The sequence below is a fragment of the Tinamus guttatus genome, unplaced genomic scaffold (assembly GCF_059628265.1).
Source record: "Tinamus guttatus ecotype Peru unplaced genomic scaffold, ASM5962826v1 Tinamus_guttatus_pri_ptg000650l, whole genome shotgun sequence".
NCBI classification, from domain to species: domain Eukaryota; kingdom Metazoa; phylum Chordata; class Aves; order Tinamiformes; family Tinamidae; genus Tinamus; species Tinamus guttatus.
The window spans coordinates 725,379-741,462 of record NW_028289184.1 but is presented as its reverse complement, the minus strand read 5'-3'; the positions used below and the strand labels follow the sequence as shown (position 1 = coordinate 741,462).

Genomic DNA, 16,084 nt, shown 5'->3' with positions numbered 1-16,084 from the left:
GCTTTAGAAAAAAAAAGGCATTTAATGTGAAGCCAAGGATGGGAAAGGATGTAAACTTTGCCCTCAAGCCAAGGAGCCATCGTGTCTAGCGAAAAACAAGCTGTAGGTGAGGGGGCAGGTCTTCGTGTCCTGTCTGGTGTCACTCCGGTGCCGAGGAAGCACCGTCCCCCTTCCCAGCTGCTGGAGACACCAAGGATGACACCAGTAGGAGGAGGGAGATCACCGAGGGCTTCGCAAGGTCTCTCGTTTGCTCCCTGCTGATAACCCATCCTCTGCGAAAAGAAGCTCCAGTAGCTCTGTATTTACCAGGAAGGACGGAAAAGCAGCGGCCGAGCATGCAGCTCGTTTCTCAGCTGCGCAGATCCCACTCCGCACCCTCCTGCAGACAGAAAGGAGGTCTGGAAAGTCAATTTTGAAAGGGCACCAAGCTCCAGAAGGTAGAGCTGAAGTTCCTTGCAGCTCGGAGGATTTGAAGATGTGTCAGATGCAAAATACGGATGGGGCTGGGGCCTGGGCTGCAGCCCGGGCAGCAGCCGGAGCTGCGGCGCGTTCATCCCGTTAGCGCTGCCGCCGGCGCTGAGTTTCGCCCTGGGCGCACGTGGGGCCCCGGCTGCGTCTCCACCCCGCACGGGCACGGCCGAGTCACTGATGTCACGAAGGCTCCAAGTCTCTGTGCCGATCCCAGTAGCACTTTAAAGGGAAACTGGCCTGGAAGAATTGAAACTGAAAGGCTCCACAGCGTGGCTTAAAATAGGTACTGGAAACAGTTTTCACTCGCTGTGCTTTGGAAACCCTGTGTCATCAGCGCTGCAGAAAACTCTGCAGACCAACAGCCTGGAGCGTTTCCCAGGCCATCCAGGCTCCTCAGCCGCAGCTCTGGGAGCCTGGTGCGAGGTTTGCTTTTTCTCTCATTAAAAAAAAGATTTTCAGCAGTCTGAGGTTGGACCTAACAAACACCATCACTTAAAAACAGTTCACAAAGTGACACTAGAGAATTCAACATGTCGGATGGAAGAAACATGGGTGAAATCATGATTTGGGGAGGGGGGGGTCGAGAGGGAGGACACGCATTTCCCAGACCCGGTGGCGGGAACCCAAGCTCAGGATGCACGGGCAGGGCGGGATATCCCCCGAGCACAGGGGCAAACCAGGGAAGCCCAGGAGTGGAGCCAGCGAGGTTAGCAAATTGCTGCTGTTTATTATCTTGGCTGGTTTGGAGCAGGATTGTTTTTTTCCTGCCAGTCTTGTCAGTGTCCTTACAAAGGTAGAATGAGTCAAGGACGGGTCCTTCATGGGGAGGGACTTGCATTAAAAATCAGCATTAGCCCAGGACTGAATTTGACCCGTCATGTCGCAGGATGTGTTTTTTCCAGTAGGACAGAAAGGGAGATCACATTATGGCTGGAGTCCGATGCCAGTGCAAGCCCTGGGTTCGCACAGCCGCTCTCACCTCCTGCCCGAATGCAGCGGCGCTGCACAGCAGGGCTGCCACAGCCCTGGGGCAATTTGCTCTTCTCCTGCAGGGAGGCAGGAACATGGTCCACGGCTCTGCTCTGGGAACCAGCACTTCTCAGCTGCTCCCATTCCAACCTCTTTCCTTCGTTTTGCCTCTTTCCTCTGCCTTCTCCTTCAGATCCCATCTCCTCACATCCTCTATCATCTCACATCCTTCCACCACCAGCTTCAACGTACTCAACCACCTCAGAGCAGCTGCCCAAGGCCCTTCTCCTCCTTCCTCCCGGGGATTACCACAGGGCAGTGATAGCAGCAAGAGGGAGACTTTCCCAGGCCCAGGAAGGTATCGAGGACCCGGCACTCCCCTCCGTGGAGGTGGGCACTGCTGTTCTCCCCAGAAGGCCTCGCCATGGACCCCAGGCTCTGGCTGTCGATGGCTCGCGCTCCGCAGCCCGAACGGCACTGCCCTCACATATGCGCTCGTGAGCATACACACCTATGTACGGCCTGGGCAGGCGAGGGGCTGCTGGCATGGGCAGCCAGGTCTGCTCCAACAAGCACAACCCGCAGCTCAGAGGAACCAACACCCCTCTGGGGTTGTTGCTGTCCTACTGATGGACCCACGTCAGACACCTGCTGCTCAGATACACTGGCCTCTCTTCTTCCCCGGGATCTCTTCTCGGTGCTCACAGCGAGGAATGGCTGGTTGAACTGCTCCTGCGAGGCGCTGCCATGATCTTGGAGCTGGGTCAGTGTTCTTTTTCCTGAGATTTTTTTTTTTTAAGGTTGTCTTTAAAAACACAAAACACCAAGACCTACCCGGATGTCTGCAGGGCAGCAGCTTCGGGAAGGCACCCAAGCTACGTAGGCAGAGCCTGTCTCAAGATTTCAGCCGGACGGAGAAGCACCAAACCGTTCTTCCGCAGCAGTAAAACCGTGGCTCTGGAGATCCTCTGCGGTACTTTCAATCACTTGGATATTTCCATCAGTCTCCTGCCTGGGATAAGCTCTTTTGGGAAGAACAGTGGCCATTTTGTGTTCTCCAGGTAAAACTGTAAGTAAAAAATTGAGGAGGGAAAGGGAAAGGGGCAGGTTGCTGGTTTCTCTTTCATCCAAACCACTGAATTTTCCTGCCATGAGCTATGCTGGTTTATTCAGGCCCTGCCAGGAGTTCCTGGTTGCCTCTCCACGGCAATGAGCAGCCTAAGAGTCGTGACTGGCTTGGCGCAGGCACAGCAAGTGCTGTGAGACGCCCTATGGCAACCCAGACACTCCTGAAGAACAGCCTGGACGTGGTATTTAAAAAAAAAAATAAAAGGCTGAGCAGCGTTGGAGGCGACACAGCATCACGTGGGTCGGATCTCCCGCAGGCTGCAGCGCTGCAGCCCACCAGCCCAGTCAGGGCCACTGTCGCACTCTGCCTCTGCGAGACACCGCGACGGACACAGGGAGGAGGGCAGGAAGGCTTCTCATTTAGCATTGCGGATTATGTTTTTCCTTAAAACACCAAATCTCACTGTTTCGTTCCTCTTTGCGCTTCTGCGCGGTAACCTCAGTTTGTGACATCACGGTCCATTTTTGTGGAGACGAGCATGATGTCGTAGAGAAAGGCACTGATGTCACAGGCTCCTTAGTACACTAAAGTACAGGCATTTCCACAAACTCAGAATAGCCCTAGTGTCGAGTTCTGGAAATGGGAGGTTTCGTTTTCGTTACCAATTTCCCATTTCAATACTGGCATCACTGGAAGGGTGGGCGGAAGAACACATGCAAGTTGGGGGACAAAAGCGAGGCCAGGGCGCCTCGAGGAAGCTGTGTTTCCCTGGGGAGAGCTGCCCGCCCCGCGCAGCTCCGGGAGGTTTAGCCGGGCGCGAGGAACGCTCAGCACAGAGCTGCGGCCCCACGAGGCCCGCGGCGCTGGGCGGCCTCTTCACAGGTCCAGCTCAGTCTGCGTTTGTGGACAGAGGGCAGGGAGGGCAGGGATGGAGGGTACAGGGGTGCAAGGGGGATGGAGTAAATCTACAGCCTGGCGAGGGTTGGCTGGCGTAACTAGCGTTCCTAGCGGGGAGAGCGGAGAGGCCGCTTGCCCCAGAGAGAGGTCTGTGGTGGAGGGAAGCGAGAGCTCCCTCGGCTGAGGAGGTGTTACGGGAGGAGGTGAAGCAAGAGCTGCTTGGAGGCCGCCCGGCGCCCAGGCCGCCCACGGGCGTTAGTAGTTGCAGTGACGCTGGCAGGGCTGGTGGACGAAGCTGCTGCCATGCTGCTTGGCGCGGCGCGAGGGCCGCTCGCGGGCCCGGTTCTGCCGCTGCAGGGCCTTCTGGCTGAGGCAGTGCTTCTCAGCCAGCTGCTTGGCGCGTTGCACCCGCCGGGCCTGGCTGACCTTCTCGAGGATTGCGGCCTTCACCGCGAGGGACGCGCTGTGGTGCGGCACGTGGCGCTCCAGTCGCGGCTCCGGCACCTCCCTGCAGGGATACAGCAAGAGACCGGCCTGTTAGCTCCCACTCCACTCCTGCCGCAAGTGCTGCCCTGGTGTCTTCAGGGGCCATTGAGGCCGTGGGGCCTGGCTCCCATCCAGCCCGTGACACTAGCCTTGCCTGCGGTGCTCACACTGTGCCCCCCAGGATGGACCCGAACTAACACAAGGTCCATGGGAAAACTCTCCAATGCCAAGACGAACCTATCAGCTTAAAATGGTGACAGGACCCAAGTCGACATCGCTCCAGCAGATGGCACTTGCCTGTTGAGCACATGGCAAGGCCAAAGCTAGGAAGATGCTAAGCTGGTTCCTTCTTCTCCTCCATGTTCAGATCACACCAAATCATGACAATATCATTTACGCCTTTTGCTTGCACACAGGTCCCAGATTAGAAGCCCTGCTTCCAAAGGACCTTGAACCATTGAAATCTCAGCCTGCAGCAATCTCTGTGATGATGGACCCTACAGAGAGCAGCATGGCTCTTCAGAGACCTGCAGGACATCCACTTGCTATAAAGAAGTGAGACCATCCCCAAAGACCAACTTCCTGCCATCCCAATTTGAGCAACTTCCTGCCACTCCTGTCATGGGCTTCTCATTTCCATCCTGCTTGTAACCAATTTTGCTTGCGTGTTTCTAGCTCTCTTTGGGTCCCTTTTTTCACCTTCCAACACTGGGGTTCCTCAGTGAGGATCAGATTGTGGCCCTAAAGAAGATGTTGGAGATGGAAGCTCAGAGGGGAGACAGCATTGGGCAGTGTCCCTTGGCCTTAGGCAGACTTGCCCCTCACATTCTGTTCTGAGCGGGGCTCAACAAGCCAAGTTAACAACATAGTGTCGTGACAGCAGCGTGTAACAAGCTGCAGTGTGGCGGAGATGCTTCGTCCCTGCCGGTGAAGGGCTCACGTGGAGCGGTGGCGGGAGGACTAGGGGACCCTGGGGCATGTCAGGGTGCTATGAGCAGTTCGGCTGCAGAGGCAAGGCTGAGTGGGCAGCGCCGGGGCTCTGCTGGGTGGCATGAGGCACCAGCAGCAGAGGGCACCCACAAGGAGAGGAGACCGCAACGAGGATGGGGAGTAGGGAAGGAGGACGAGGGCCTCTATCCCTCCCAGCTCCTGAGGAGCGCAGTGGCAGACGGCAATCTCCCTTGGTCAGCAATGGCAGGAGAAGGACATCTGGCCACCTGGGATGCTGCGGGACCAGCCTCTCCAAGGGCGGGAGGCCCCGGTGGCTGCCCACCAAGGTGCAGCAGCGCCATGTGGGGAAGGCGGCAGTGCCTGTGGCACCCCTGCAATCAGGAGGGGGCCCAGCATGGCCAGGGGTCGTTCTGCTCGGCTGAGTGTTTGGTTTGCTCTCCTTGCGCCCTGCTCGTGCAAAGCCCTGTGGTTAAGCCTGGCGCGGCAGGCTGGCAGCCCCATGTCCTCCCCAGAGTCCCGCAGCGGGATGCGAGGGGCTGCCGTGGCTGCTGGCTTGGCGCTCCCTGCCTCACATCTCTGCCCCTCGCGGCCACCGGCAGCCCCAGACACCCACCTCGTACCATCTCCGTGGGCTCTTGGAGGACATGGGTGCTGCTCCGGCCCTACCCATGAGTATCCACTCACCCTTCACTGATCTCCTCGGGGCTGTCCCTGTCCACCACGAGGCTGTTGCTGGTGACATAGACGGACATGCTAGGGTGCTCGATGAGGAGATCCTCCATGGGGTTGCTCTCCATGCTGTCGAGGCCAGGGCCTTCTGCAGTAAAACAGGGGGGAGGGGTGACAAACCAACTCTCGTCCATCAAGCAGGGGTCGGGCTGGGAGGGCACGGGCCTGCCGACACCGTCACGGAGCGAGCGGGACGCCGAGGAGGCTGCCGGCGGGGAGGCCGCACAGCGCCGGGCCGGGCGCGCAGCCGCGCTCCCACCTGCCCTCCGCTCCTCGCCGGAGGGGGAGGCACAACTATCTACTGGGAGCCGAGACGGCCGGGGGTGGCGCGGGAGGTGGAAGCCATGCAGAGGAGGGCAGGGAGGAGCACGGAGCAAGGACACACACACATTCGATATACAGTGGGGAGGGAGAGGGAAGGGGGGAGAAAAAGGGGGCATTATTAGTACAAAAGGCACCCCAACAGCATCAATATTATCATTATAAATTGTCTAGGTACTAGACTGGCTACGGTCTAGTACACGGGAACTCTTGCTGAGGAATAAACCACCATGCAGAGCAAAACCACCACCAGAGTACAGCAAGGCCACGCCAGAGTCCCTGGCGCTCGGGCTGGCGGCTCGGCACCCAGGACGGCAGCAATGTCTGTGCCTTCCCCATCACCATCGGGCTCCTGGGCAGTCTCCTTCCTCGGAGAAACTCAAAACCCGCCTGGACATGAACCCGTGCAAGGGGCTCTATGTGACGCCACTTGAGCAGGGGGTTGGACTTGCCCATCTCCAGAGACCCCTTCCCACCCCAGCCCTTCTCTCAGGGTGGGAACGGCGCCCGCCGGGGCAGCTGCTCCGAGCCCTCCAAAGCCGTGTCACCACCGTGGGCAAGAGGCCCAGCTGGGCCCTTCCCATGCAGGCAATGCCCTCGGGGTGGCACAGAGGCCGGCTGGGCTTCCAGGGACCCTTTGCACTGAAGGTTGCTGGACCAGTTTCTCACCAGGCCTGAGCTCCGGTGATGCTATGGGATTGAGAGGGACTCACACAGACAGAAAGAGTAGGATGCCCTTTGCTGAAATGTTAACCAAGAGGAGCATGCAAATATTTTTGGTTAAGTGGTTTAACCAAAAACTTGGGGAGAGCACCAGGAAAACAACTTTTTTTTTTTCCTCTTCACAAAAGGAGAAGGAACATGGGCTAGAAGTTCACATTGCTTTTTTTTTTTTACTGTGAACTTACTTGATTTGAACCCTGCCTTTCAAAAAGAACCACCACCAAATTACTAAGTGAATCTTTGCTTGCAAATACAAACACTTCATTCTTGCAAACGCTGAAACCAACCACTGAGACAAAAAAAAAAAAAAAAAAAAAAAAAATTTTTTTCCTGGAAGAAACCCTTTCTTCTCAGTGCATAAATTGTTCACCAAAGTTGTCACCATGCCTTTGACTTCAGTCCGCAGGAGGCAGGTTCTCAGCTGGGGCGCTGTGCAAACTAACGGCACGCATCGCGTCCAAACTCCAGCTTTTATTTTCCTTGCCCTCTTCACCTCCGCTTGGCAAGGCAGTTGGCCTGGCGCTTTTGTGAGCCTCCCATGCCGGATTTTCCTGGCTGGGTCATAGGCAGGGAGGCTGCTCTTAGCATGGGACGCAGCAGGGAACGGAGGTGCGCGCCCAGGTTCACCAGCGCGTGCTGGGGCTCTCGACATGGGGGAGTTAGCGGGACCCAATCTAAAACAGGGGTGGCCTTGGTGCAATATCTCTATGAACATGTGTGACCTCCCCCTGCTGGAGAGGCTGCAAAAGAAACCTGAGATAACGAGTTCTTGCAGTGCCCAAACAGGCAGCAAGAAATATGGACGTGTTAAGCAAGGGGCAGACACCCGTCGTGACACGGATGTCAGCAGCTCGTTCTGCAGACGATTCCCCAGCCCACGGCTTGGGGCAGGCCACAAATAGCTTTGCGAACAGGAGAACGTCTTTCTTCAGGTCAGTGGATATCAGGCTATTAATAGTTGTTGACATGCCAGGCTGGAGATTATTTGTCAGCTTGGAGACGGGCAGGTGGGGGTCAGTGTTTGCCCCTATTCCTGAGGTTTGGCAGTGCTCCCCACACATGTGGGGCTGAGTGTGTGGAGCAGGCAGGCTGGGGACCGAGCCCCTGCCCCAGCCACGTGTGTCTGTCTGTGCCGACCCCTCACGGAGGTGCTTTTTAATGTCACAAGGAATGTTTCTGGATTCCCAAATTCCTGGGTGACTTGCAGCAGGGAAGCACACGGAAATGCTCCTTACTGGCCCCAGGAGCCTGGCCATGCAAAGCCATGCCTGGCACCTACAGTTTCTCTCCCTGTTTCTGGGACAAACTTCACTAACTTCACTTCATTGTCGCCCACCTCTTCCAAGGGGGCTCCTGAGTGCCGGGTGAAGCCAGACAAGCAGCAGTGGAGCACGAAGAGGTATTTGAAACACTCCCAAGAGACCTGGTTGGTTCAGGTGCACTTCGCAACATGTGTGTCAAAGACCCGGCTGCTGTTGAACTTATTAGGAAGCTCGTTGGGCTGCTTCGCTGCTGGGCGCGAGCCAGGCTGCACCATGTTCGCTTGCCATCGTGGCTCTAAGTTGAAGGATGGAACTGCAGCCAACAGGCTTCGCTTTTGAAGTGCTTTGCATAACTGCAGGCTCAGGAAGAGGGCTGAAATCAAACCAAGCCCTCGGCGCTCGGGGGAAACACAGCAGCGGTGCCAGCAAGGGTTAGCCGTGGGGTGCCAGGCCCCACACAGGCCCACTGCTGAAAGTTGGCCCTGCTCCAAGGGCCTGGCTAGCCGATCAGACAAGAGACATGGATTAAAAACGGAGCCTTTTGTACAAAAATCAGACCAAGATCCCCACAGAGTCGTCTGCATGTCCCTGACCAAGGGGATTCAGGACCTATTCCAGTATTTCTCCATCTTGGAAAACATACGGCTCGTTTCAGCGTGGTTTGGACATGCTGCAGATGTTGCCAGTGGCAGGAGCCCAGAAGCCCATTGGCCCTAGCACAGAGCAGCTGCACGCAGGGTACTCCAGGGACCTCCTTGCAACCAGCTCTCGCTCATGGCACTGTGCTGACCCACCCAAGAGAGACAGTCACCGGAGTCTGAGGAACACACCATGGGCACCTGCTGCCCGGGCCACCCTTCTGCTTCCATCAGGCTTCCACAGTGCTCCAGGCAGACATATGGGGCATCCCTGTCCATGTTTCCCCACCCCAGGCTTTGTCCAGCTCAGGGCATGGGGAAAGAAACTAATGAGCGCTCACATCCCAACCAATCCCTCCTGCTAGACCTGTTAGCAGTCTCCTGGGTTGGGGCACTGTGGCCAACAAGAGTCTGTAAAAAGTAACTTTGGATGCTGAGAAGCAGAAATCCAGGGGCTGGGGCTGGAGCACACACAGTCTTGTTTGTGTAAATTTACTGCTTAATTTGCAAGCAAAAGGTCATAAAATTATCACTGCATATGGTTGAGTCATCAACCTTACAATAGGCAAAGGCCTACACTGTCTTAATGGGGATTATGAAGCCCTCTTCCGCACAAGAGTTTGACTTCCCTGACTGCTCTCAGACGGGGCTCTGGATGATCTCAGCTGTCCCTGAGAACAGGTAGCCCCAGAGGACAAGGGTTTCCTCTAGATATGCCGCCCCTGCTCCAAACTATATCTGAACGCTCCTGGCAAAGGCCCTAGGTATGATTTGTGCAGATAAAGCCTTTCGAAAGAGCTTTCCAAGCCTAGATTTGCTCTCCTGGCTGGCCCCGGATGACCCAAACTCGGATCGCTGCTGCTCAGGGCGGCCGCAGAGCTGCATAGGCTCCGGCAGGAGAGCCCAAGGCCGTGGCTCCGAGGGAGCCCAGCGCCAGGGAGGGCAGGATGTGCAGCCGGCACTGCGCCTGCTGCACCGCGCAGCGCCCCGAGCCCGGGCCGGGCAGCCCTGCAGCGCAGCGCCCGCGGTGCCAGCCATGATCGGGCCGCCCTGACCCAGCGTGCGGACAAAGAGCCGCGAGGGCTGGCGTCTCTCCAGGCCCCCCAGCAGGCAGGAAAGAACCAGAAAGCATGGGTGAACTCCCTGCTCTCTGAGACTTACGGGTTAAATGGACAGGAATAAGCTCAGGGAGCTGCAACTGCTCCGTGGGGCAGCTCCTTGGATCTGGTCCATAATCCACAAACAGGCTCCTCTAAGTGCTAAGGAATTTGTGCCTGGCTGAAGCTCGGTTGCCTTTGATTGCAGCCGCATGGAGAGAGCTACAGGGCATTTAATCCCCGCTGCACAAGGTTTTGAACAGCTTGGAGGAACACTTTCCTCAGCCATTCAGAAGATGCTAATGAAAAGGTCCTGCACAGGCAAGGGGCAGCGCTGCTGGGGGAAGGTCCGGTCCTGGGGCCAAGCACAGCTTGACAGTGCCTCAAAGGTGGAAAATTAGGCCTGTCCCCTCCTGCTGGGTCCCACCAGACCTTCTCCCTCACTGTCCTGTCCAGCGTGGCCTTTTAAGAGCTGGGCTGGTGGGACACAGTCTGTTCATCTGAGGCTTGGTGGCCTTTTCTGTGAGTACCATCCCCCGAGGCTGCTTGGAGATAGCACTGGAGCAAGGGGGGATACTGCAGCCTCCGAGGGGCTGGGTGAAAGTGCCTGGAGGCTCCCAGGGTGACAAACAGCATCCATGGCCCAGCAAGCGGCTGCTCTTACTCATTGTCTCCCAAGTTGGGAATCGCTGCTAGGAGAACGTAAAAAGGAAGAGGGGCCACTTGGGGTCCTTGCGATGACAATAGAGACGCCTGCGCCCGGCCCAGGCTGCGAGTCGTGAGTACAGGCCAAGGTGAGGGGAAGGGAGGGGTGAAGGGCAAAGCTGACCACACGTCGCAGAAGCTCTGCTGGAGGTTGCTGCAAGGTCTGATGTCATCTGAAGGGATCTGGCCAACTCTGGAGAAACGAAATGCACCACAGGCTTTGTGAACCCAATCCCCCAGGCTTTTCTCACCTGCAAGATCAATTATGAGCCATCCATCCTCCTCCTCCTCCTGAGAGACAAAGGGCTTGGGCTCCTCCAGGCCCTCTGGCGCACTGCTGTCACTGAAGAAGAGGCTGGTGAAACGTTGGAACATGGTTGAGGAATGGTGTGACGGGAGGAAGGAAGAATAAAGCTGCTGCAGAGAGGTGACCTGAAGCGAGGGGACAGGCGTTGCAGGAAGGACAGTGGCCCCTTGGACCTCTGTCCTGGTGGAGGAGCCCTTTGCAGGCTCAGGAGATGCTTCACAGCTAGCGAAATTCCAGCTGAGTTCAGTGATAGATAGTGCAATTATGAGGTTCTTCACTTGGCTTCAGTGCAAAGGCCTGGAAGAAAAAGGAGAATTTCATTGAGACTCCCGGGCAAGGTCACTGCTCCCGCGCCCCACAGTGCAGCTGGCTGGAGGGGAGGCCAGAGCGAGGCCTCCAGCCATGCATTTTGCAGAGGGCATGATAGAGCGTGTCGGAAAGCAGAGCCGTGAGGGGCTCTTCCTGCACCAAGCCCACACGGTGGCCTGAGGACACCTCTGTCCCCAGCCTGCGGCTCCTCAGCCGTGTCAGACAACAGAACAAGCACCAGCGCAGCGCCAACCCCATCTGCACCAGCCAACATGCAGGGCACGTGAGAAGAGCAGATGTGAGGGAGGACGGGTTTTGGTCCCAGGTTGATCCATCTTTTCTGGCCAGCCTTGGAAAAGCCACTGCTCTTCCCTGCTCGGTCCTGGCAAGACACTGACATTTGGGAAACATGTTCTGCTGTGAAAAGCTGCCTTTGCCACTGTAACGAGGAGCTAGTGTTGACAAAGGGTAGGGACTGGCCAGTCACCCAGTGTGCCAGCACTTGGTGGCACCAGCTGCAGCCAGGGAAGTTTCTGGGGCAACTTCCTTAAAAAAAAGAGTATCTCTGCTTCCCGGCAGACCATCCCTTTCTGCCAAGGACGCTGCAGTCCCCATTGCCCACCTGCCTCAGGATAACTCCTCTGCACTCAGGAGCTGATGCTGTGTGAGGGGGCTGATCAGCCACCCCTCAAACTTTGCAGGCTGCTCCCTGCCCTTGCGAACAGATTTCCCTGGGGAAGGCTGGTAAGCCAGGGAATCACAGACGGAGCCAAGCAGAGAGCCCAAGGCAGGCTTGGAGCAGTTTCCCCTCGTGCAAATCTTGACCTGTGTGGTGTCAGCTCCTGTGTAGCTACACAGGAACTAAATCTGGCTTGGGGTATGAAACTTTTGTGAAAGGGTAGGGGAAAGGCTGTGACGATGCCTTTGCATCTGAGGAGTGATGTGAGTTTACGTGGTGTGAACTCTCTGGAGTCAGCGTGATTGCTGCAGTGCAAGAGGGGCTGGTCTGTAACATTTACCACCTAGCAAGATGGCAAAGCAGCCCATGGAACAGGGTGGGCTTCAGGAATCCCAGGCCCCGACACCAGGGAAAACTGCTGCAGAAATAAATACTTTCTCTTGGATGAGGAGGATCACGGTAGGGATGACTTAAGCAAATTGGATGTGCTTAAGTCTGTGGGCCCTGAGGAGTCGCCGATACCCCATGGGCTGCGCTGCCATTCAGAGGGACCTGGCGAGGCTGGAGAGCTGGGCAGAGAGGAACCTCATGCAGCTCAACAAGGGCAAGTGCAGGGCCCTGCACCTGGGGAGGAAGAACCCCCGGCACCAGGACAGGCTGGGGACTGACCTGCTGGAGAGCAGCTCTGCAGAGGACATAGAGGTCCTGGCAGACAAGCTGACCATGAGGCAGGAATGTGTCCTTGTGGCCAAGAAGGCCCGTGGTACCCGGGCTGCCGTAGGAAGAGCAGCAGGCTGTGAGAGCTGGTCCTGCTCTGCTCAGCCCTGGTGAGGCCGTACCACACATACAGCTATGGACTGCTCAGTACAAAAGATGTGGAGCTTCTGGAGCAACCACCAAAGGGATTAGGAGACTGGAGCATCTCTCTTACGAGAAAAGGCTGAGAAGGCCGAGGCTGTTCAGCCTGCAGAAGAGAACACTCGGGGGACCTTAGCAATGTGTGTAAGTGCCTGAGGTGAAGGTGGTGAAGTGTCATCAAGAGGATGGGGCCAAACAGTGACCTAATGACAAGACAAGAGGTAATAGGCACAAGCCAAAACACGGGAAGTTCCACCTGAACACGAGGAAAAACTCTTCTACCATGAAGGTGGCTGAGTGTTGGAATAGGTTATGCAGAGAGGTTGTGGAGGTATTCAGAAGCCCTTTGGACATGATCCTAGACAGTCTGCTCTAGGTGACCCTGCTTGAGCAGGGTTTTGAGCACATTAATCTCCAGAGGTCCCTCAACCACCCTGTGATTCTCTGAATACACACGTTTCCCTACAGCTGGCCAGTGAGAAAGCACAGGCACTTGGCTTGCCAATGGTTTTGTTTATAACATAGGCCTGCTAGGAATGGACTGCAAGTGTTCCACATGGCCCCTTGGGCACCATGGCACTCATGCTCCATGGCACGTCACTGCGGGGAGAGGGTGACCAAGACACTTCCCTTCTGGGGTGGCTTCAGCTCCGTGTCCGGTACCAGCACAAGAGAAGGGAGCCAGGAGGGGAGCGACACCCACCCAGAGCCACAGCCTTCACCTGGTTCCCATTCTGCTGGAAACTTGTCTGCGCTGGTCACTGCTTCAGCTTGCCTTCATTATTAATTATTACTGTCACTTGCTAACTGTTGTGTGCATTTGCAGGGTCTCGCTGCTGTCCCCCAATGCCACCAGCATCAGCGCACACGAGGGACAGGGCGGCGGGGGCCAGCCCCACCAGCAGCAGAACAGCTCCCGGCAGGATGGGAAGCACCTTCTCCCAGCCGCGCTGGCGGGACATGCTTGCCAGCAACGGGGCCGCTCTTTGCTATTTACACTTCGTTGCTGCTGTAGTTTTATTGCTGGGGAAACAAAGTCCTTGCAGCTTAGGGGGAGGTCAGGACTCCATTTTTATTAATGTCCCTAAAGCTCTTGGCGAGCTGCAGACAGATGGCAGACACAAGGTGCAGGGTATCATTAGCAAGGAGAAAATGTATTTGCTTGAGCGACATAAAAGGGCATTAAAATGCCATCAAGAGCTAGACAGAGGGAAAGGCAAAGCACCTCACTGAGACAGCTGGGTGCCTTGCCCTGCTTGGCACAGAGCCACCAACATACCATATTTAGAGGGCAACCCCTGGTTTATGGCTCTGTAAACCTCCAAAGGAAGGTGCGACAGAGCCTGCAAGCAGCTCTGCAGCCGGAATCCATGGAGTCCCTGGCTGAGGCCACAACGGCACCAGGACTGGGAATTCGCCTCGGTCCTCCCAGGAGAGGGGAGAGGCAGGGAAGGGCTGCTCAGAGGCCTGTCCCTGGGCAGGAGGGGGGCTCTGGCTCTCACCGCGGGGCTTTGGCCTCTTCCCAGGCCACGGAGCATCCTGCCCGCGGCAGCACCAGGGCCTGCAGGGATGGCAGGAACCCCGGGCTGCTGGCAGAGCTGCGGCAGAACCCCAGAGCTCTGCACAGGCACCAAAACAGGTGAGGACTGCTGACAGGCCACAACGTTCAATTCAGGGCAAGAATCCCCCTTTGTTTAGCCTGGATTTTTTTTTTTTTTAAATAACAGTAACATAAAGCAAAGACACAAGAAGCCCATTAAGGTGAAGCGGGCAGCTAACTCCCAGAGCTGTCATTACACCCCAGGAAGTTCCCTCACCAGCCTTAGGGTTAGAAGCAGAGAGCCAAGATCCCAAAGGGACATTTTGCCCTCCTGCAGCCACGGCTCTGGGACCAGCTCCTGGCGTTCCCTGAGCTTTGGGGACCTCCGAACCCACCTAAGAGGCTGCTCAGAGCCAACACGTGCAGGAAGGAGGCTCTGGGCACCTCCGCATGGGCAGCAGTACTGCACTGGGACACAGGCCTGCCTGGCCCAGTGTCCCCAGAGGAGGTGCTTTGCTGAGGGGCCCTGCAGCTGACCCTGCCATCCCCTGCTGTCCATGCAGACACAGCTAGGGGGAAAAGGGCCAGATAGGAGAGAATCTCTCACCACGAGAGCACCTGCACAGACTGGAGCTCCTGGGGTGGTTGCTCTATCCTAGCGCGCTCTCAGTGAGGGCCATAATTGTTTTACAACCCACTCATTTAATTAAGACCTTCCTCCCACTGCTCATGAACTGGCAATGGCTGGTGCAGGGTGCCTCTTTCTCCTGGAGCATCAGGAGAGCCACAGAAGGGCTCTGGCCAGAGCACAAGGCAGTGCTGGGAGAGACGAGCTCTTCCAGAGCTCATCCAGTCCGGCCGCCTGCTCTAGCGGTCGGAGCACAGGAGCCTGCCCAGAGCGGTTGGGTACGTCCCCACAGCAGGAGGCTGCTGAACCCCTCTGGACAACCTGTTCCAGGGCTGCCACCCTCCCAGTAAAAGTGTTTTCCTCCTGTTCAGACAGAACTTCCCGTGTTTCAGCTGGTGCCTATTGCCTCTTGTCCTGTCACCAGGCACCCTTGGCCTCATCCTTTTGGTACCCTCCCTTAGATGCTGGTGCAGGCGGATAAGGTGCCTCTCCATCTTCTCTGGGCTGAACAGTCCAAGTCCTCTCAGCCTTCCCTCCTGTGAGGGGCTCCTGTCCCCGAATCCCCTCCTGGCCCCTCAGGGCTCCCTCCAGCAGTTCCATCTCCCACACAGGGGTGAGACCAGAGCTGGACACAGGACTTCAAAACCTCCTCCAGGACCCACAAGGTTCTCAGGCCAGAGAGGAGCTTTTCTTGGTGCATTTTAGCTTTGTGGGTGCAGAGGAGAGTCCCCAACAACTAACCCCTTGCTGAGCAGGCCCACAGCTCATTCATAAAGCAGCTCCATGGCAGACCAAGTAGGGCCTGCACAGCAGAGCGGCATCTTTGCTGCCACCCGAATCCAGCCTCTCCTGGACCGCAGGAATTCACAAATTCTTTATCAACATCATGAGCTTGGGTACTTGCCCTGGCACGCTTATTTAGCCATTCTGGGATAATCATGTGTTTGGACTGCTCAGCTCACTTCTAGTTGCATTAGGACACACAATGCCTGCTCCACATAGCAAAAGAAAAATGAAATAAAATAAATCCAGGGGAACTTTCTCCCATGAGCCAGATGCCCTAGACATAAGGGGTCTCTGCTATCAGGGGATGCAGAACAGGGCGCTGAAGCCCGGAGCAGCCCTGCATCCCCCCACCAGCCGCAGGGCTGCTCCCGGGTGGCTTGCAGGGCCTCCAGCCGCGTCTCCTTTGGCACCAGGCGTTCCCGGCTCCTCCGGGATGTCTCCGCTCCCCCGCCACAGCCATGATTCATTCTTTCCACACATCTTGTGCCGAGATTGATGTGGGGGAAGAGTCTGCAGTGACGCGAGATGGGTGCAGCGGGGACAGCTTGTTCAACACGTGCTCGGCTGGCACTCAGGGAGCCTCTCAGCATCGTGAATGGGAGGCCAGCGAGGATTCCCCACTCCTTGCCCACGGAAGCTTTCTGTCCATCCTTGGAACA

At 56.8% G+C, this 16,084-nt stretch overlaps 1 protein-coding gene across 2 annotated transcripts; it reads right to left on the bottom strand.

Annotated features, from left to right (window-relative positions):
• Positions 1–3,661: 3,661 nt before the first annotated feature.
• On the bottom strand, positions 3,662–10,726 carry TP53INP2 (tumor protein p53 inducible nuclear protein 2). Of its 2 annotated transcripts, none has more exons than XM_088536024.1 (3): positions 10,570–10,726; positions 5,528–5,870; positions 3,662–3,914 (listed from the first exon to the last, which is right to left on the bottom strand). In XM_088536024.1, exons 1-3 carry the CDS (start codon positions 10,691–10,693, stop codon positions 3,662–3,664), a joined length of 720 nt encoding a protein of 239 aa, XP_088392150.1. In that variant the 5' UTR covers positions 10,694–10,726. The 2 variants fall into 2 exon arrangements, with proteins under 2 accessions (XP_088392150.1, XP_010223928.1); XM_010225626.2 differs by having other exon boundaries at positions 5,528–5,660.
• Between the last annotated feature and the right edge of the window lie 5,358 nt (positions 10,727–16,084).

Bases quoted from the DNA above. Each gene is read 5' to 3' on its own strand.
- TP53INP2 (XM_088536024.1), bottom strand. From the start codon at position 10,693: ATGTTCCAACGTTTCACCAGCCTCTTCTTCAGTGACAGCAGTGCGCCA. The intron at 5,871-10,569 runs GTGAGAAAAGCC...GGCTCCCAGTAG, and splicing joins GCTCATAATTGATCTTGCAG to ATAGTTGTGCCTCCCCCTCC. The intron at 3,915-5,527 runs GTGAGTGGATAC...GTATCCCTGCAG, and splicing joins CCCGAGGAGATCAGTGAAGG to GGAGGTGCCGGAGCCGCGAC.